The sequence below is a fragment of the Chironomus tepperi genome, unplaced genomic scaffold (genome assembly GCF_022539635.2).
Source record: "Chironomus tepperi strain 1889 unplaced genomic scaffold, CSIRO-AGI_Ctep_v1 contig_425, whole genome shotgun sequence".
Taxonomy (NCBI): Eukaryota; Metazoa; Arthropoda; class Insecta; order Diptera; family Chironomidae; genus Chironomus; species Chironomus tepperi.
The window spans coordinates 241,465-264,430 of NW_027226547.1; the positions used below are offsets into that span (position 1 = coordinate 241,465).

The 22,966-nt window shown below is 30.1% G+C and overlaps 1 protein-coding gene and 1 non-coding gene across 3 annotated transcripts in view; both read left to right on the forward strand.

The window, feature by feature from the left end:
* LOC139097599 (extracellular serine/threonine protein CG31145) overlaps positions 1-22,966 on the forward strand; it is a 42,927-nt gene that overhangs the window by 18,537 nt on the left and 1,424 nt on the right. For both annotated transcript variants that reach the window (XM_070649486.1, XM_070649487.1), the window contains 8 exons: positions 1,672-1,926; positions 7,144-7,268; positions 8,488-8,566; positions 15,554-15,646; positions 15,761-16,004; positions 16,065-16,145; positions 16,796-16,908; positions 16,983-17,123. In XM_070649486.1, coding sequence (XP_070505587.1) covers positions 1,672-1,926; positions 7,144-7,268; positions 8,488-8,566; positions 15,554-15,646; positions 15,761-16,004; positions 16,065-16,145; positions 16,796-16,908; positions 16,983-17,123 — 1,131 coding nt within the window. The remainder of the gene's footprint in view (positions 1-1,671; positions 1,927-7,143; positions 7,269-8,487; positions 8,567-15,553; positions 15,647-15,760; positions 16,005-16,064; positions 16,146-16,795; positions 16,909-16,982; positions 17,124-22,966) is intronic.
* Positions 3,646-3,735, forward strand: TRNAR-UCU (transfer RNA arginine (anticodon UCU)). The gene is given in 2 exon segments: positions 3,646-3,682; positions 3,700-3,735. It is a non-coding gene; the product is annotated as a tRNA-Arg (tRNA).

Here is a 22,966-nt window from a genome sequence, read left to right on the forward strand (position 1 = left end):
TTGCATGGTTGAACGAATTAAGCGCATCGTCTCTAATTTTCCATTCAAAATTCTTAATTTTTTCATTGTCAGAGAGTAATAGGGTGGCAAATCATCTGCTACTTTGACTACAATTCAACATACATACAAAGTTTAGAGCAGAGCTCGAAGGCGACATGAATTTTGTATGGAAAGTTCGATTTTACTCCATATAAAATGTGTATTGACTTCAAACTTTAATAAATTTGAAAATGTTTCCAAAAAGTCTACAAATCAAGATTCGAAGAGCATTTTGACATATTGTCATCATAAATTACATAAATTAATTTTTCCATAGATTTTTGTCTACATTTCGAGTTAATAAAATTAATAATTTTAATTCATTCGTCTGGTTTTGTTCCTTCTTTATCCTTCTTTATCTGATAATGTGTTTAATTATGTTGAGGTTTACCCATGATTTATTTGGTCTCTCCATCCCAAAAGGAAAGAGTACATTAAAATGTTTGGAATTTTTCATGCTTCTGGTTATTTTATATTAAGTTGACCCATCTCTTTATACCAAATTTATATGGTTGAATTTTTATTTAGTTAATTACTCAACTAATTAAATTTTTTGAAATATTATTTGACTAATTTTGTAAACTTATTAAGTGGATGTGGTTGACAAATTGAGACTGAAAGATACATAATCCCGAGCAACACAACGTGCTTGACAGGGCACCAATTAGCCTTCCTATATGCACAGTTGTCTTAACAATAAGACGTAAAGTCAATAACCGTGGTGGCAGATTTCGACCCATTTTTACGGTGAAAAATGCGGTACGCCGCCTTATGTCTCTCAGAAAAGTCAATGCTGTAGAAAAACGATTAATAATGGAAAATTCTTTCATAATGACAGGCAAAGATGTTTTAAAATCTTGCAAATCTTGAAATGATTATTTTTGTAGCTATTAAAGAAAAATTAGAATTTTCAAATCACATAAATGCTCCTCATTCCATTTTTTTTTGTTTCTAAATAAGTCTCACATGTGCTTCAATGAATTTTTTTCTGAAGGAAAAAGAAGAAAAATGCAAACAAAGCGTGAACAGACTGGCGAAATTAATGTGAACATTCGCACATACGTCAGTCATACGAGCAGAAACAATAATAATTATTTAACGAGAGATAAAATGAAGGAAAGATGGTAGAATAAATAATTTTTATTTATAAAATGAGACAACGATACACGAATCATACAAATGTGCTTCCTCACAGCATTCTCATCTTCCTTCATCCATTTTTATTAATTTAAAGAATTTAACTTAATAGTACGAAAGTGCATTGTTAACAAGAATTATGACTGCTGTAACATTACATTTTAAATGTCCGTAAAGGATTGTAAAGCTAAGGATGAAGATATGTTACAGCATAAATTTTATCATGACATCATATTTCACATACACTGACTGATTTGGATATCTCATATCTCATCACAATCTCTCTCATGAAACCAAAAAGTTAGCCTTTCAGTAAAACAAAATGTTTTGTGATGTGTACGAAATATGAAGGATGATAAAGTGTAAATGACTGTAAGGCGAGAGTGTGACTAAATTATGAAGGAGAAAAATGTCATTTTCAATCAAGTTTATGAAGATTTCATTCAGGATTTCATTTAAAATCTTTTCATCATATTCTTTTTTTTACATTCACAGCAATGGTTCAGGATCAAGAGAAGTAGTAACGACACTTAAGCCGCCATTCAACGGTCGAAATGATGTCTCGTCGTCTGGACAAGAGCGTGTGCCAGTACTTCCAACAATGAATGATAAATATGTTGACCTTATGGCAATTCTTCTCGGTCATGTTGATAGTAAAACACCTATGAATTACGATAAGGTCATCATCAAAAATGACATAACAGATGATCTCAATCCAAGTATGGGAGAAATGCTTGAAGTAAAACTGAGGTAAGTTGAATGTTTCTTTTTTCTCGAGCGATACAGTTTAGTCGCTACGGTAAAACGTCAAAAAGACGTTGAGAATTCCTGACGACCGTGGAGGTTGTTTTCAAGCCACTTGATGGTAGAAAATGAGATTTGCCACAGGGTAACGGTCGGATTTATGCTTTAAATAATAACTGATAAAAAATACTTCGCATGAATAATTTAGATGTAAAATTTGATACACCAAAATTTATTCTGTCAATTAATGACAGCCTGCTTTACATTATATGCTGACAGAATAAATTTAAACAATAATTAAGTGATTTAAAAAAGAAACATTCAATGAATGTCAATAATTCAACATAATTCAACTTCTTATTTAAAGACAATCTTCTTAAAGATTTCCAACAAATTCAGACTTTTTTATTGATAAGACAAAGTTTTATGTTTTACTTCCTTGCTTTCGTTATTTAAATGAAGAGAATGAATGTTCTTAGTTTTGAGACAGAAAAGCAATACTTTCTTAATGTTCGTTACATAATTACATACAATTTGTATTTTAAGAAATGTTACTAAAAATACTCGAAAAGCCACCGAGCAAAACAAATGAAGAAGATTCCACCACGAAGCTTTAAAATCTCCGCTAAAGCTTTTTTATTAACATATGACTAAAAACAACTTTTCCATACAAAAAGTCGACTTCAAGTTTTGATTAACATTAAATGGAATCCGTCTGCATGTGAATGTCACATGGTAGCCATTTGCAGGCAATATAGAAACGGCTTCCATTTAGTAAAAGCTTTATCAGAGCCTTAAAAGCTCCACTACGCAACCTAATTCATTTATATCGCTCGGGCTTGGATCAATCCTGAGATGAAAAATTAAAAACAATTCATGGTATTAATAAATAATGCAAAAATCATTATTTGACAGCCTAAGGCTTCTCGAACTTATAAATGTTCAGATGTTCTTTTCCGAAGTTTTGCAGACTAATTTTAGAACTTTTTCATTTAATATTCAATTATTTCAGCAAAAAAGAAGACAAAACATGCCGAAATTAGAAATTCTTAAGAATCCACTTTAATAAAAGAAAGCATAAGGACGAGAAGAATGATAACGAAATAATAGAAACAGCGAGAAAAATGGTTTGACAAAAAAGTCTGAAATGTCTAAATGATAAATACAAATTAGAGAAAATCCGTATTATTATAACCTCATCCATTACACAAATTAAATTCATAACAAGAATAAACAGCACGAAAAAAAAAGTTTTTCTCACTTTGTGTTCTGTTTATGTAGATTGAAATATATTGTAAGTACCTACTTCGGAAGAACTAGAAAAAAAACGAAAGGCAACAAAAAAAAAGAAATTTGTCACAACCTTTTCTTTGTCATTTTCTTTGAAAATGTCATAAAAACAAGAACAAGCTTCTTATTAGCTTACAAACAACAAAAACATTAAGCAAATATTTTTCTTCTCATTTTATGAAAATTGATGTGATATAATTTTCCTTAATGGAATGTCTAATAACCTTGTATAATTAATATTAAAAGAGGGTTTTCTGGATAATTAAAGTTAATTTTTAATTTTGTTCACTTTTTAAATTATTTATGTACCTACCTTGTAGATTTAATTTATTAAGAGTTTTGGGGATAAATTATGAATTCATTCTTGTGAAGTATATGAAATTTACTAGAATTTCGTATAATTTAAGTTTGGCGTAAGTTATTCTTACAACAAGTGTCCCATTGGCGCAGTGGCTAGCGCGTTGGACTTCTAATTAGACAAATGAAGAGATCCAAAAGTCGCGGGTTCGAATCCCGCATGGGATGTAGTTATCTTATTTTTAACAATTATAGACTTCCTTTTTGCCATTTAAAGTTCAAATGTGTGGAACTTTAACTTTTTTTTGCATGAATAATTTCTATTTTGCATGATTCACATCTCAAAGAATATCCAGTTCAGTTGATTACACAAATCCTTAAATTTCAAAACCATTTAATTAGATCTAAACATTTTAGAATGGTTTAAAGCAATGTCTTTCAAACTAATCTGCTGGTGAGAAATAACAAATAAAAACGAAGAATCAAGTTACTCATTAGGAACGATATCATAAATTTATTTTCAAGAGTTACAAATTCGCTGAATTTCAAGATTTAACATCTCAAAAACAACTCATTAAATTAATTACATTTCTCTTACGCTCTTTAATGCTTAGTTGAGAATGGAAAAAGTTTTTCTCAAAATATTTTTCTAGTGTTACAAAAGCTGTTTGTAACCGCAAAGAAGCAATTTAATCCTTAGAAGATAAATTCATGTGCTCCATCTTGTGCTACAGAAAACCTCCATCGATATCATGGCAATTTCCTGTTCATTAACTTTAAACACATGACGCTTACATGCTTGTTAGTCTGGCACAGAAAACCGACATCAAAAATTAAAGCCGAGAGAATGAGAAAAAGTTTTTTTTTTCAGCTTTTCCTTTTTGCTGTTTTTTTAACTTTTTCTAGAATGAAAAGCGACAAGCAATGGCTCTTTTTCTATGCCATTTAAGTAGTTAAAACGTAGATGAAGGAGAAGGAATGAAAACTTTTACATACCAAGTCTCATGATGCTAATCGATTTCACAAGTGTTGAGGGTATATATGGATGTACTAAATATTGATTTAAGCCCTTTAGAACAATTTGTTCAATTTTATTTGGTGATTTTGATCGATCCAATAGATTTAAATGGATATCTAAAGATTAATTGAAATTTAATGTCTATGCCAGCTTGAATTCAATGACTTAAGGGGCATATCCATTAATATATCGCTTCTGTTTAGGGAAGGCATCATGAAATTAAGTAGCAAATGCTTAATCCTTCCTGGATACACCTCTGACTATTTTACTGTATAATATTATATCCATAAACTAAGAGGAAGTTTGCAGCATTCATCAAGTAAAAAGGCACATAAATTATGTTCAAGGGAAGTTTGCAGTTTGAAACTTAACTTTCAATTCAAACTAAACCACAAGTGAAATGAATGGAGGAGTCTTGTGCTGATAAATGCGTTATAAAAGAGTTGACTTTATTTTATTTCCAATCTAACCAATACACTATGGTGTATGTACATTTGTACGTAAAATGTACTTTGTAGTAACTAAAAAGTGAATAAAAAAGTTTTCCTTTCAATGCACTCTTTTTTTTGTAAAAAAAAGAGAAGTTTACTTAACATTCAGCAACAAAATAAAACTTTTTGATTCAGAAGAGGATTCTTATCTTACTGTCAGTACATTTCACATTTATTGGTTAAGTTGGTAAAGCTTTTCATATAGCAATGAAATGAGCATTATAATTTATGTCAATTAAAAGTTTCATGTTTGGAATGTCAAAGCGAGGAATCGGCCACAATAACCACTCTTACCACTAAGTTTCATCTTTTTTTTGCCTTTTTTACTTGCCCTTTGGGAATGGAAATTTTGCGACATGTTTAACCCATCATCAAAAACACGGAAAGTAGAAGTAGTAGAAGTAGAAAATGTAATAAAAGTTAAATTCGGGAGAAATTTTCTTCGACATTTACTTCAGTGTGGTTATGTTCTGCCTTTATTTTTCTTCATATTGTTTACTTACAAGCTCTTTTGGGAAAAATCTTTTTCCCTAGCAATGGCATTTTGTCATCCATTAAATGGAATTAGTTAACTGAATGTGTAAAGATAACAATCTCATTTATAGCGTTATCATGTAATACGTCAATCAATTTAAATTTAATTTATTATTTCATTTTGCGATAACAACATGAGTTGAGTTTTTTTTTGCTTCTGTCTGATTCTTCTAAGTGACTCAAAGCACATATAAAAATAATTTTGTAAGATGTGAATTGATGACTTCTTAGTCATACAAAAGTGGTTAATGGAATATAGAAGATAAATGTATCTATGTAGGATGATGGAGTTAAATAAATTTCAAAATTGAGTTATTGGTGGTTATTGGCAACTTTTATTTACTTATAAAGTAGATTAGACTTTATTCCTTCGCAGAAATTTATTGGGATTTGAAACTAAGTTTGCAGCTAGCTTCCCGAGTGGCAAATCGCATTTTTTGCCACACTAACAATCAATTTAGCAACGATGCGATGCACTGATATGCTGTTCGGGCATTTTATTAAAGGCTGGTTATAGAAAAGGGTTGTTAAGGTTCATAATCGAAAAGAAATCTTTACTGATAGATTTAATTATTTCCTGTATGCTTGCGGGAACGAAAGTTTAACGAATGTTCCATTTCACATAAACTTTTAATTCTATTCGATTCGAATAATGCACAGAATTGCTCGAAAAGTTTATAATCTTATCAAAAAAGAATTTTTTAAACTTTTCCTTGATCTGAAATTTCTTGTATAAAATCTACTGTCATATTTTTATCACCATGTTCAACAACATTTTTACTATTCTGTACAAGGAGCTGAAAGATGATTTCGGTTTTTTTTACAAATGTCGAAAATTTGTTCAACATGACAATTTACACAATGTAAAATGCTCCCTAGAAATTATATTAGTTTGAATGTACTGAAGAAATTTGATTTATCCTAGTTTATAAAATATCCATTTTTGCCGACTGTTTCAATAATTTTTGATGCCAATATTTCATTACAATTGACATTAAAAATGTATTTTAAAACCATTGTAAAAGAATCATGAAATCTGTCTGTTATCAAATTATTCAATATCAAATATTTTACCATTACTGATGCTTAGCACAACAGTATGCATGTCAATACTTTATCATATTTTACATAAAATTTGTAATACAAAGCAACTGCATCGTAGCAAAATCATCATTTTATGCAAATTGTGCTTGCGATAGCATAAAAATAAAAAAAAATTCGTATTTTGCTGCATGAATAGTTGTCCCTAATTTGTAACTTCCTCAAATGTACTGCACGTTTGAAGCTTGCATTTTTGTGTCTATACATATACACTTGAAAATATGAATGTTGAAATATTCGTTCGTACTGTTAGCACTGATGGGGGACTAACTAAATTATTCATGACGAAGTATTTTTATAAAATAGAATAAGAAAAGAATGCATCAGCAGTAGACACAACAGCTTGCCTTTGTGCATAAAATGAAAAATCTCTGTCTATTGTTTCGTTTTTCGAGATGAATTTTTCTTCTTTCTAGATAATTTAATACGCAACAAGTTAGTCGCTCTAATGGTATTAGATTTTCATTTTTCCTTCTTGTTCTCTCATTTCAGCAAAAATGCAACAAATTTGGAGCGCTTCCAACTCTCAATCACCAAAAAAGAAATGTATCCAGAGAACGATAGAACTGTACAAGCACTGATGCAGGATATGATTAAACAACCCATCGTACATATTGGTTAGTACTCAAATAGTATTTTTTGTTTTTAGCAAATCATTCACTTGCTTTTGAGTTAATTTATACAAAAAGTCACTGAAACCGCTAGATATACAAGCCAATACAATACTTAAACAATAAAAAGTTGTTAATTAATTTGGCAAATATAACAACGGTCTCTGCTAATTTCACAAACTTTTCTCTGCTGTTTATATTGACGTGGGTTACAAAACATGAATGATATTTTCTAGATGATTTTTTGTCAACAGTTTTAAAATGATGAAAGTAATTACGGTTAATAAAATTAGAGTCAAAATGGATCTAAATTTGGATTTTAGCTCAGAATGTTAAGCAAATCATAACATTTTTCATCTTTTCCTTAATAAGATTTTAAGAACCATCTGAATATTTTTTCTAGAAATTATTTAGCTGTTCAAGCATCAGTTTTTAAGTAAAAGTAATGAATTAATCTCTTATTCCAAATAGACTTTGTGCATGTTAATCGTTATCCTCACAAAATTGACCATAATAAATTGAGTATATCCATGAGCACATTCATTTAACATTGTCTATAAGGGAACAATGCATTACCCTTTAATTATGTCTCGCGTTCCTGTTGAAATTCGAATTTTCTTAAGAATTTTGTAGTAGAATGTTCAGGAGTCCACCCAGGGACGTAGCAATGTCAGGAAACGTAGCAATGCTTGGGGACATAACAATGCAACGTCCATGACAACGTTTCAAATACACTAGTCTCTTAAATATAAAATGAGATTTCTAAATGAAAGAAATCACAAATCTTGTTTTCAAGTGTCAAAGTAAACCACTCCGTCCACTACACAATTATTTTAAATTATTTAAAACTTTTATAAAATTCTCATTTTCCATTTATTCTTGAAATTCAAACCAAATTGCAAAACCTTTGAATTATAAACGAAAGAGGATTTAAAACATTTATCAGTTCAATTTCATTCCTTTTTTCAATCCTTTTACTCAGAAAATAATAATCTTTTTGATCATGTAATGTATAGGGGTCATCAAACCCGTATCATTGGATTTCATCAATTTAAATTTTTTCTAATTACTGACATAAAAATGTTTAAAACTCCAGTGAAAGTCAAATGAATGAAAAGTTTGTTAAACAAAAATATCAGTTTGCAATCCTCAATTATAAAAATGAGCACGTGATTCTCCTTTCAATCAAATATATTTTTTCAAATGCATAAATCTTTATTTTCAGTTCAAAAGGAGGGTGGAACACAACTTAAGCTGATTATAGAATATCCCAATGATGTTCATGCATTGTTCAAGCCCATGAGGTAAGGATTTTATGTTTTTTTTCTAGTAATCAATTTAACTTATTTATTACTTTAAAATGAAGCTTGTAAGAATAATAATTTATATAAAGTGCATAAAGAGTAAAGGAGATGAAAGTCAAGAATAATTGCAAAATTTGTGGGCGAAATGTCAGTTTGAAAAGTGAATAAAAAATGCAATTAATTTAACAAAACTGAATCTTCATGTGTGGGATTTTACGATGTTGATTTAAAAGTCAAAAACATCTAGACCCAAATTTCAAACCAAAAAGATCACCTTTACATGTAAATTTTTGAATAATGTCAAGTTTAAGGTTATTATAAGCAAAACAAAGCTTATGTTTATGTGGGCTTATTTTATTTTGAATACCAAGATCTTTTTTTGTTCAAAAGGTACACAGAGCATGAAAGAAAACACGATTTAACAATTTCCTTTGCTTCATCAATAGACTTAAATCTATAAGACATAAAGGGGGGAAAAATTTTTCATAAATTTATGATTTTTTTTTCTTTGATCTAAATTTCTTCTTGATTTCTTCTTTTCCTTTTGCTACCTTTGAGTTACTTTTGACTTCATTATAACCAGTTCAATGTTCTACGTATTTTAAACGTGAATTCAAAGGATAAAATAAGAAAAAGTATCTGAATTTTTTGAGCCTTCAAAAGAGTAAAGTTAAATTTGTCTTTTTTAAAGATCAAAATTATTTAAAATTTAAATTTATCGCAGTTTTTCTAGGAATCCTTTTTTGAAGTGAAAGGCTTAAAAATTTTCTTTTTTTTTAAAAATTAATGGATCGTAAACTAAATTAATAAAAATTAAGATACGAAGGAGAATTTAACAATTTTTGAATACCTATTTAATCATAATCTTTAAGAACATCAATTGCTGAGTTTAAAATTCCTATTTAAAATTTATTCACTTTTCATTTATTTAAAGGCAAGATATCACATAGATAAACTTTCATATACTTCCTTTGCTACAGTTACCTAACAGGAAACGATCATTCCTTTATGGCACAGAAATTACCATTTTTACTTCAAAACCTAAACGCATTCTCTTTGATCTGTTATGATTCGAAAAATACGACCATACGTTTTTATACTTTACATTTTCCGAGTCCACAATGTGACAAAACATCCTGTTTATATGTAACTAAATCTACAATCGACTAATGCCACATTCTCCGAAATACTTCATTAAATATGTCGTAGGTCAAGTGACTAACTAGACAATACATCAAGTTGTAAACTCGCATCTATATATCTTGTTCATAGGAACAATAAATTTGATTTAAAAAAATCATATTTTTAAATCAATGTCAACAATATTCATGAACCTATCATCAAAAAGCTTTCCTATCATGATCAACGATGAGCATATTAAGCTAATAAATTGTAAAACATTCAAAAACTTTCATTATGAAAATTGATCAAAGTTTTGAATTAAGAAAATTTTCCTCGCGTATAACACGATGACGAGATAATACTATCGTAGTCACGAAATCATAAAACTCATTGCTAATATAAATATTTAAGCACACAGAACACATCACTAAGCTCACGTCAGTCATTGAGTTTGTATGTTCATCCACTTTTCTCGCAAGCATAGTTCGCATATAAAAAAGTTTCATCAACGGTGGATGAATAAAAAAAAAAGTGTCAAGCACTACAAATTATGCATATCGTAAACTTCTTTAAATCTTTTAATTTACATGTACATTTGTGCTGCATAAAGTCTTATGCCTTTCATGCCGTGCATTTTTTGTGTGTGAAAATGTAAAAAGGGGTTTCGTGATCATAACGAATTGTTTAATTACAGCACAAAAAGAGCTAGAAACAAAGTGTGTTCATGTACGATAAGTAGAAGAATAACAGAATTAAATACAAAAGCTATTCACTGAAATGTGTTGTGCATAACAAGCTCTATCTTATTCCTTTTTATTCTCTATCTGCTGTCGCTTTTAAAGTCAGAAGAGTAAAAAGCAAAGCAAAGAAAAGGAAAACAAGTTTTTGTTGGATTAACGAATTTAATGATTTTTCGCAGTTCAATTATCAAAGCTTTTATTACTTTTATAGCAAGATCAGAAGCAAGAACTTTCTATAATAAACAAATAAATGCATAAAAATGTAAATGGTACAACAACCTTCTGCTTTTATGTCTGAAAACAAAACAAAATTTAAATTTATTTTGATCGTTATTAAATTGCCAAGTCATAAGCAATTTTCTAACAAATTAAAAGTCCATGAAAATTTTCCATTCCGACCGACAAATATGAAATTGAAAAGAATGGAATGGAGAGAAGTAGGAAGTGGAAGTATTAAAATATCTATTTAGCATATAATTGCAGGATAACAAATTATTGTGCTAAGTCTTCCTGTGCCTAACTTGCTACTGAACACAATGCCATGAATAATAATAAAAAAATATGTATATATGAAAATAACTGAAGAAGGGAAGCAGAATGAAGAGGAAGTTGAAAATAGAATTAAGTGAATCTAGGCCATTTAATTCATATTACGGAGTTACTGCTCACCATATAATACACACTCAGGCATACAGTTTTATGTTTTATTATGATTATTTTAAATTATGCTATTATGAAGACTCCTTGTGTGCTCCGTGCCTTTTTTGTAATTCACGTGCCTTTACCTTCCTTTCTTTGCATTTTCTTATTTGTTTCCACGGGAATTTTTCAAGCATAAAAGCTTCACTGTTGTTGATAATACCATTTAACGTTTCTGTTATCTGTTTTTTTGGTGTCAATAAGCTAAACGTAGTCTGAAATTTTTACGCTTAAAATATCTTTAAAGATAACATTGTGAAGCTATTCTCTAATCCTAGCTTAACTTCTTATTTTTTCGTGTCCTTAATTTGTGTTTTCTTGAGAAAACTGTAGATGAATCTCTTGTTTTTCCTCTATTTCTTCAATTCCGCAATGAAAATCTTCATAAATTCATAATTTTCCGCTTAATCACCAAGCACAGCGGCTTGCATTTTGGTCTTAAAAAGAGGATTAGTCTGTGAAGTGATCGGACTTTTCAAAGCTTAGTTTATATCAATTCCAAACCTGTAAAACCCAATCAGGTTTATTTAAAATATGCAAGCTATAGAAAGCATGTTCTTTGCCAGTTACGATCCACTGCAATGAAACAGGAACTATAAAGGCTACTTCAGATATTAAACCAATTATCCATTTGGAAAATACATAAAAAAAGTTAATTTTTCCATTTTACTGGACTGATATAAGAGTTGAATGAAAGTAATTAAGAAACTTATCTCAACTCATTTTTTTTATAAAGCAGCGCACTCAAAACAATTATTTTCGAGTAAACATAAAACACAAAATGAACAATATTGAGCATTGAGTCGCACAAAACATATAAACGAGTGAGAAAAAATGTTTTTCAATGGAAAAAAAAATTCAAAAGGATGAAAAATTACAAAGAACACAAAAATACTTTGAGTTAACTGGGAGGGTTAAATACGGAACAACAGACAAGAATATGTATTAGCAAAAAAGGCAAAAGAGAAATGAAAACAACAAAAAGCTTAACAATAGTTGGAGGCACTAAGAATAGCTATTTAACAGAATATAAAAAGGAGAGTTGAAAGAGCATATTTGCACAAAAAGTGGAAGTTAGTCATATGCATATTTCCCATTGTTGCATTTTTTATGATTAACGTCTGCTGCCTTTGTGCAGTTCTTTTTACATTATTAATTCATCAACAATTAGTTTGCTATTACGAGATGAACTTTGCTGTTCGCTGTTTAGATACAAACAAAAATATTTTCGAATAGCTTTAAGCGGCAAACCTACATGCATAATATAGCACTCTTGCTAGCAATAAATAAGCCTTTTAAGTCAACTTTTTTCATTTTGCTTTAGTTTCGTGAAAGTTTTTCATATTTTTCGCACGCGTACTAAATATTATGTAAAATTACATGAAAGTTTCTGTTTTACAGCAGCTAAAAAAGACATGAATTTCTTTTGTGCTGTATACTTAGTTTATGATTAATTTTCAACATTAGTTTAACATTTAAAGTACTTAATTTGTTGAATTTTCAAATGCTATAATTAACCTGTCCAAGAAATCAACAGAGATTTAGCCTCAATGATTCATCAATACAGCATTAACTTGGCATTTACAGAGCACCTAATTATTTTTTTCAAAAAATTACAAAAATTTCCTTGTTAACATAAAAAATAATCAAAATTATTTTTATAAATTTAAATAAAAACTTTGCTTACAGCTAATTGATGCATCATTAAAATGTTGGCAACTTTTCTCTCCCCAACTAACTTTTGTTAATACTTGTTAAGCCCTCAAGCAACAAATTAAAGAGCTTCATTAGGAAATAAGAAAACTCTTCCACACTTTATGTAATTGTAATGTCTTTTTTTACAATAATAATGTGCTGTAATCGTGGAAAAATAATTTAAATGATGTAATCTTGTGTAATGGTTTTAAAAAGTTTAATCTAATTTAGTAAGCATTTCGAGGAAGGAGATGAGAACTGTTATTTTTAACACTAACTTTGGTTGTTATTGCTTATTCACAGCACTAATCCTAAGGGATCATTAACTCTGATTTAGGATCATTTATTAATTGCTAAATGCAAAAGACAACACCTTCTTGTCATTAATGTTGACAAAAATGACTGCTTTTATTTGAATTGTCACACAGCCGCAGGCATTTTCTGTGTCTTTTGACAAAAAGACAATAAACAGAGAAATTTTCAAACAGATTTGAAATAAATAAATAAATCGAATGAATTGACTGAGTGAGACAACTTGGCGTACCGTCGTTTCGGCGAATCGGTCGTCGAATTGCCGTTAGGGCAATTTTACGTCTTGTCGTTATTACGACGTCGCATCGGTGCACTTGCGAACTGTATGTGCTGTTTGGGCTGAAATACTTAGAAATTTGAGTATTAAACCTTTTTTTAGACTTTTAATATAGATCTCAATAGTATTATATTTCTAGCCCTGAAGTTGACACTAGAATTCAAAGTTTAACTTACCACTTGTCAATTGTATTTTCTATTCAATTGTTTTTGATATACTTACCAGTGGATTTGTTTTAAGTTAAAAATCAATACACTTTCTTCCTTAAATTTCCACTTTAATGAGGATGGACACTGAGAAATTAAATGGAAGAAACGCATTAAAAGTGACTTCCCACATTACATTCGACAATCCCTTTCCTTCAATTTGTAAACGTATTTTGGGCGTCATAAGATCCATTCAAGAGCTGCTAAAATTTTATTACAGTATGATGAATACATTTACTTTTACTAGTTTTTACATTTTTCAAGTTCACATAAAGTTTTAGTCACGCAAACATAAAGTTCTAGGCATATTTTTTGTCATTCAACTAAAAAAAACGGTGGCAAAAGCTTCCTTGCGAGGAAAAATATCGATTTTTCCTTTAATACATTTTTTTTCTTTTATAATTTTATGAACTCTTTAGCGGTTTTCTCGGTTTGTTGATTTTCTGACTTTTTTTTTCTTAATAAACAATCTGTTGAAGTATCAAATAACCAATTAAGCAATTTTCAAGGAAGCAGAAAAAGTTTGATGCGGGGGTGAGGAATGAGGACAGAAAAACTTTTAGAATTTTTTTTTCGTAAAGAGAGATTTAATTGAGTTACTGCTCTATTGTTTATGATGATGATGATAATGAAAATTGGCATAAATGGTTGATGAGGAAAACTGACATGTTTTATATAAAGCCACAATTAAATAGAAAGGTCTAATTATGGCCTTTATTGCTAGCTTCATCTCTCTCACTCTCCCTTTGGAGATACAGAAAAAAAAAGTTTTTTGCACAATTTTCTCATCTCTATTTCAACCAGCAACCACATTTTTATATGAATCAACTTATATAGCTGCAATATAGAATAAACTACTCAATGAGGAAAAAAAAAGTTTCTCATGAAAACCATAAATTATATGGACTGGTCGTGGCAACCCGAATATACTCTATAAAACTCCATATAATGTTCCACATCCACATCGATAATTATCATGAGAGTGTCAGCAAAACTTTCTATGTCTCCCATTCTCAATGTCAAGATTTGGAATGATGCAAACTGAAACTTTTTTTCTTTCTGTGGATCGTAAAGTTGAACAAAACAGAAAAAAGGAGAAAACCAGTATCATAAAAGTGTGGAAAATAAGGCTAAAGCAAAATGGCACGGCGTATCCACTAACAACAAGTGGATACTGGGAGTCATCTGGTTCTTGTTGTCTTTGTTTTTACGATTCTTATGTCATTACGAATGTTTGCTTTATTGTTATGATTATATCTCCCAAAAAGCTCGTTATGTGATGCGAAAAGTAGAGGGATATGTTGTAATATTGATGTGTTTTTGGCATTGTCTTCAAACTAAAGATCTGGCTTTGAAATCATATTACTAAGAGAAAAAACAGGCCACAAAAAAGAATGTAGTAATAAGAAGAATTATTTCAGTTAAAAGAAGCACAAGTTTACTTTTCATTAGCGTATTTTGCGTTTTGAACCTACACAAATGAAAAAAAATATGTAGAACAGCACATGACAACCGAATTATTCTATGACGTGATATAATAATTTTTCTTAGAATTTCATTGTGTGGGTTATGGCATTAAAGAACTTCCTCGTTTCTTTACATGTATAAGCCCTAAGATTTGACTCTCTTTTGGCAGAAAAGCGATATCGTTTTCAGTATATTCGAAAAGTGCTTTTTGAAACACATGTGACACTAACTGTGACACTAAAGTTACCCATAAAATGAAAATTTTATTGCATTTTCGCTTTAGTCCTATTACACTAATACTTTAACATGAGATTTTATTTTTGATGGAAATTTTCTTTTTTTTTGGGGGGGTTAAAACGTTTTATGAGATTGAAAATTTAGTTCCACAAGCTTCAGACAAAAAAAGAAAAATTTTTATGACATCTTACGACATAATAACAAACCTCTCATCAACATAATCTTCTTTCAGATTTCCTCGTGAGCAGCAGACACTTCCAAATCATTTCTATTTTACGGATTTTGAAAGACATAATGCTGAGATTGCAGCATATCATTTGGACAAGTGAGTAGCTGTTTGTTAGAAATTGACGCTATAGCGTGAGATCCAACAGTTGCATAAATCATGAAAAAAAATTATTTCTCACCATTTATTTTTTTTTTCTTACCTAATAAACAGATTACTTGGTTTTCGTCGTGCGATGCCAGTTGCCGGTCGTATATTAAATATAACAAGTGAAATCTATCAATTGGCTGATGATGATCTGCTTAAAACATTCTTTATTTCTCCATCAAATAATGTCTGTTTTCATGGCAAGTGTTCTTATTATTGCGATACAAGTCATGCTATTTGCGGCAATCCCGATACGCTTGAAGGCTCATTTGCAGCCTTTCTACCGACATATGAAAACGCTCAACGAAAGGTACAGACTTTAATTACAACATTTTTATTAACTGATGTTTAAATTGATTTTTAATTAAAGGTATGGAGACATCCATGGAGACGATCTTATCATAAGAGACGAAAGGCACAGTGGGAAACCGATGCTGATTATTGCACTATGGTAAGTTTAAATTACAAAATGAAAAATTCAATATGACACGTGAATAATGAATGATATCAACAAAAATGTTTGCTCTCGTGACTTACTTTTTAATTTTTAATGATATTAAACTTTACCGTCATAGTTTTGTTGTTCTGACAAGGGTTATAAATAGAAAATTTTAATAACAACACAAACCTAAAGTTCAATAAACTAGTTTAAACAACAAAAAAACATCAATAAAGTTTAGTTAAATTTTCATCTATGCTAAAAACTTTGTTCGTGTATAGTCTAAGTACTCTTAAATGTTAAACTAAATTTAGAACAAATGTTTCTGAGTTCTCTTATTATTGTACCTTTGTCATGTCGTAATTCTACATCCATCATTTATGATTTATAAAGATTGTATTAATATTCAGCACAAAAAAAACTATCAGAATTAGGGACAAAAATACTAAATACAATTTCCTATACCTGTCAAGAACTGTTGATGATTTTGACATAAAAGAACCTTACTAATCCATTATGAAACTGGACGATGGATTGCATTAGTGACACAAGACAGGTTAAAGGATATTTTGTTTGACAACTTCTTTAACAAATTTCATTCATCATGTGTTCATGTTATGCTTACAATTATGAAAACTAAATGAATGAATTTATATTCATAGGTTAGAGACATTCCACCATACGATTCAGGACGTCGATTACTTGATTTGATAGATATGTCCATTTATGATTTCCTCATGGGCAATATGGATCGTCATCATTACGAGACCTTTAAGTAAGTCAAAACGTTAAATAATCAAAAATGTGTAGTTATTCTAAAACCACAAACAAAATTCTCTATTTATTCAGAATTTTCGGAAACGATACATTCCCAATACATTTAGATCATGGACGAGGATTTGGTCGAGCGTTCCACGACGAGATATCTATACTTGCACCTGTATTGCAATGTTGTACGATACGTGCATCAACCCTCGAGACATTACTAAAGTAAGTATAACAATATAATAGACGAGCAGAGATTTTGAGTTCATTTATCATTCGATTTTACTAACCATTGCTCTCACAATCCATATGTATGTATGTATAAAATGCAATGGAAAGAAAAGCTCATGGTGAATATTTATATTCACACCGTTTTCACGTGTGAATGTATTGAATTTGTTCAGATTGAAAAATTAGTTTTATGGATTTTTCAGCAAAATTAAGCACAATGACAAGTTTTGTTCTGTCACAAAAAGTTTGTGCCTGGAATTCCTCACCATAATCAAAAAACAGATTTGAAATTGGTTAAGGCGTTGCCGAGAAAATCGAAAAATTCGCTTTCTTAAGCAAGCAAACAAGCAAACAAGCAAACAAACATGTGAATCAGCAAGAAATCTCAATAACGGGATATCGTAGAGACTTCTATAATCGATCCGTGTTGCTCTATAATTAGTTTTTGGGCATGCCAGGAGCAGCCGTTGCTTCTAAAAAAGCAAAAAACTTTCGATGATTTTTGAAACATTGAACATGAAAAATGATTCTGCAAATATGTGCCTACCCGCGTGAGCCTGATTCCTCAAACATTTGCCAAGCGAAGAGCCTACCCGCTGGAGCCTGATTATTCAAACATGTGCCAAGCGAAGCTTTACCCGCTGGAGCCTGACTCAAACATATGCCAAGCGAAGCTTGGCCTACCCGCTGCCTGATTCTCAAACATATGCCAAGCGAATCCTACCCGCTGGAGCCTGATTATTCAAACATGTGCCAAGCGAAGCTTGGCCTGTGGAGCCTGATTCCTCAAACATATGCCAAGCGAAGCTTGGCCTACCCGCTGGAGCCTGATTCCTCAAACATTTGCCAAGCGAATGGACCCGCTGGAGCCTGATTCCTCAAACATTTGAAAAGCTCGCGAGACTTTTTATGGGACGGTGTGAATATATCCGCATTGGGTTTCTACCCGATACACTAGTTTGAATGGATTTTATGAAAAGATAGAACATACAGATATGAGGAATTGTTATTGTTATTATTGATATAAAGGCAGAGTTATGAAGTGAATCAGTAAAGATTGAGAGAAGCAGAAATGTTCATTTCGAAAAGCCACTAAACGACTGCAGAAAAGTCATAAAAATAATTTAGTGTCGTTACAATAATGCTTACTTCATTTCTATCTTATTCATTTGATATTGTCCCACTTGAAATATTTTGTCAGATTAGAAACTTTATCGTGAATTATGAATGTAAATTTAGTCTGTAACAAGTTTAAATTTTCAAGCAAAATGTTTCAAAGGGTTAAGCATCGAACAATTTTGAACTTTTGAATTTTCTATAACGTTATATGTAATGAATACGAAATTATTTTGTAGATAGATAGATAAATGTGTAACATTGCACTTGCATTCAATAAATGTTTGAGGAGAAATGAACATCATCAGTAACAATAACAATATGTTGTTGGTCATTTTCACGTAACTGCAATTTTCTCATCTCATGATGCTCCAATATTTATTCCAATGTGCATTAAAAATGTTATTTTTCCTCCCCATACTATTTATGTAAAATTTTGAGGTAAAATTCCGAGGCATTAATATGTGAAATAGTTTTTACTGTACACATATAAATATATATTTTGTGTATAAAACTTTTCTTCCCGAGAGTGTAATTTAATAAAAAATTTCTGTTTTTTGCCTTACTATAATATCAACACATATATGTATATATAGATACACTCACATTTAGTATGAAAAATTCCTTCTCTGTTGCTATGTGCAATGACAAAATAACAATAAAATATATATCTCTTGTTGGTTATAATACGCCATGCACGTACACAAATATGTTTAATGTTGCAACATAAATTTCCTTCCACCATACATACTTTATTTTGGAGGCCTTCACTATTGAGAATATTCTTTGTAGCAGCAACAATAACAATAACTACATAATACTATTCATGAATGATGATCCTGATGCTGAGACCTCTAAAATTATTAATAAATATATACTCATACACTTTTGCTTGCGTTTATAAATAAGAGTACATCTGAAAAAGGGATAAAGGAAAATGAGAAATTTAATTATGCGTGCACGAAATGTATGTAAGGCTCCGCATGTATACGTGCATACAATATATATAGTTGAGAAAATTTTTTATTTATCATTTATTACATTCCTCAAATACAAGAAGCATGAAGGATGTCTTTAATCAAGATATACACTTATATTACTTTATGTGCGTTACACGTAAGAGAAATTTCTTATTCACTCGATCATAGTGATAATAATAACAATAATAGTAATGTGTATCACATAATATATCCTTTATTGTATGCTCTACGGATGGTATTTTATTAAATTATGACTATAAAATAGTTATAAAGCTATTCTAAAATGTAAATGAATGGCAGAGCAGACGAGAATAAAAACATCCCAAGTCCTAGTAAAATATTTAATTTCTGCATCCAAAGACGATGATGTATGTACATTATTTCAAAGATTTATATTCTACCACATTTTATATAAAACTAAAAAGGATGAATAAATAAATTTTTGAAATAGCAATCATGTTGATATCAAACAATAGAATGATGAGATTTCTTTGTTCTTATTTTCGGAAAGGAACGAAATTTTTTTTTAATTTTATTCAGACGAATCCTTTTCTTACTCATGCGATAAATCAAAATGGAAGGATTTGATTTTGTGACTGATAAGCCTGGATATAAAATTATTATCTCCGAAATGTTTTCTTAGAAATTTTATTCCTGGAAGATTATCGATTTTTAATTTATTCTTAGAATTTTATACACAACTGTAAGTGCTACCCCGAACAGCACAGTGTGCTTGCTTAGACACCGGTACGTCTCCATATTAATGGTAAAACTTGAAGTTTCCTTGTAAATCTCGTCACGATTAATTTCTACCCATTTGTCCCTTTGATCAATGCAGTTCACCTTATTATGCTGTTCGGACACAATTTCAAGTATTATAATCAGCTAGTGTCCTCATAATCTCAATAAATTGAAATAAAACAAGGAATTTAATTGTGATTTTTTTGTGTAAAATTTACCAAATAATTCTTGTTAAAATATTCTTTTATGCAAAAATATTTGGCCAATAAAGTCATGTTGTAATGTGAAGCATGTATGCTATACTTCATTGTCTACTCGTTATACCAATAATAATATTTGTTGACGAAGCGATACAGCAGAGAATAAAATGTTCAATGGAATTTTTAATATTATTCATTCCATGAAAACTTTATTACTATATATTGTAATTTACATAACTGGCTATAATAGGAGACTAAGGAGCCACTAAAAAATAATAATATAAATAATCATTTTGGCTATGGCTGAATGCTGTCAAAAAAGCCCAATTTAGTTCCTAAAAGAAGAAAATTCCGTGATAAATGCAAAAAAAAAAATGTCTATCCTCTCTTTTGTTTGCGTATGTATGTATAAACACACATAAGTCTATTTATTTATGTTATCAAATGAAAATAACATGAAAAAGGCTTTAGTTGTCCTTTCTCAAAAAAGCTGAATCTTATATGATGGCATTGTTGATGTTGTTCCTTTTCCTGTTTCTGACTCATTCTCTTTACTATTTGTAAGGTAAAATGAGGAAAATTAACGCAAAATATGGAAAAACTTTTCCTTCCTTTTAGAGAGACAAGAAGATTTTTTTTTGCTTTGTTTTACGTAGTTTAACATAAAGACAAAGATTTGATAAAAAGGATAACAATAGGCATTATGAGAAATGGAATTTATTGGATTTGTTAAACATAAAACTATCATAAGACTTTAGCCTTATCAACTTATCAGTATAATATTCATTTTACATTAGTATTGTCCTATTTTCATGCCCCTTCATTAACATTTTGCTATTTCTCAGTATAAAAAAACTGTAACAATGGACAGGAAAATTATTTTTGTTCCTTAAATCACAGTTACTTAACTTTTCTTCTTTCCATCTTCCTTACTCATGCTTTGTTGTCAACTAGAATAACAAAAGAATAAAAAAAATACATTCTACGTTATAAGTCAGTAGAAAAGGTCAACATAGATATTTTAATTGATTTAATAAACATTATAATGACAGTGATTAATGACGGTTCCATTGCAAAAAAGGACGAAAGAAGTTCATTCAAGTTGAAAAGATGAGCAAGAAAAGTTTTCCATTCACTTTTTTCTCATTCAATTTTTTGGTTAGCAATAAATTCTTATCTTTTTATCTCTCTCGAATGTTGCTCCCTTTACTGCTGATTGTTGATAATGAAAAGGGAAGCCACAAAATATACTTTTTAATTAAGATACTCAAGGTCTGTATTGTAGATTGATAAGAGGCGAAGTTTATGCTAATTTTGCAAATCACAGCTAATTTTATTATTTATAACGGTCAGTCTGGATTTAATTTGTTTTCAAAGCTTCTTTCTTCATCATTTTCTGATTCCGAGCAACACAGCTTGTTCAGAATGGCAACAGTAGCCGTTTTAACGGTAAGACGCGAAGTTGTCCAGATAGTACCGTAATGGCTAATTTCGATCCATTTTAGTTATTACGTCTTGTGCTGCTCGGGAAACGATAAAAGTTTAGCATTTATTTGGATATGAATAAGCAAAATTTCCTAATCTATATGTATATTCTATATTATCAAGTCCATATTTTTTAATTTTAAACAGATCCTTTTTTGGCTCGTTATAATTTTGTCACAATTGTCAATCTGGAAAACAAGCAGACTGCCACTCGCATACTGTTAGATTCATTTAAATGACTGAAATCAAAAAATTGTGGAAAAATTTCCGAATTGAATAGAAGCGGACAGAAACTAATGAAAAGAATCAAAACAGGACAGGATTGAAATTGGAAGAGCTTTTAATTTTTTTCATTTAAACAATAAAGCTTTAATTTAATTTGTGTCAGCAATTGCGAATAATGTAAATTTCATTAAGTCAAGTGTCACCAAAAATGACAATCAAGAGCTACTTGATGACTCCTACTCCTATGAGGGATGATATTTGGGGAAGAGAATTAAATTGTTGCATGACATAATCAATCAAATGCACAGAACTGTAAGCGGCACAATAAAGGGAAATACAAAAATGCAATTTTTATTTACAAAAAAAAGAGTGAGGAGCAATGACAATAAATAACACGCTACATCAATTATACTTGCAAAAACCATTAATTTTTGTATATTTCTGTTTATTTCACTATGACACGACGATAAATGTTGAATTGAAAATTCACTGTACTGTTGCTGTTGACAAAATTAAATGACTGTATTCTTTATTGATTGCTTGATATGTCAACTTTCATTCCTATATATATTTTTTTCATGCTAAAAACATCATTCATGCATGTTTACATTAATAAAAGGTAATTCAGTTATCGCGTATTAGTTATCTATTAATGATCACTTGATTGCCTCGATTTTCTATTCATTACTGTAAAAAGCTCCCTTATGATTGTCAGTAGGTTAAATTCTGAGTAAATATTGTAGTCATTAACAATGAGGAAGTCAAGAGAGGTCAAAAATATATATTCATAAATTATTCAATAAAACAACAGCGAGAAAGATATTATAATAAAAATAATAATAATAATCGGACATTATAAAACTGTCGACTGAAAAATTACCAATTTTTTATAATTGTGGTTTCCACTCAACCAACATCAACTTTTTTAATATTATTTTCTCAATTTCATACACATGGAGTGAACACTTTTCAGTTGAATAAATATCCTGAAACTCTGCTGTAATTTTATAAATGATATTTCATATCAAGCACTGAAATTCGGTTTCAAAAATAATAAACATTCATTTTTAAATTAATGGATGTATGGAAA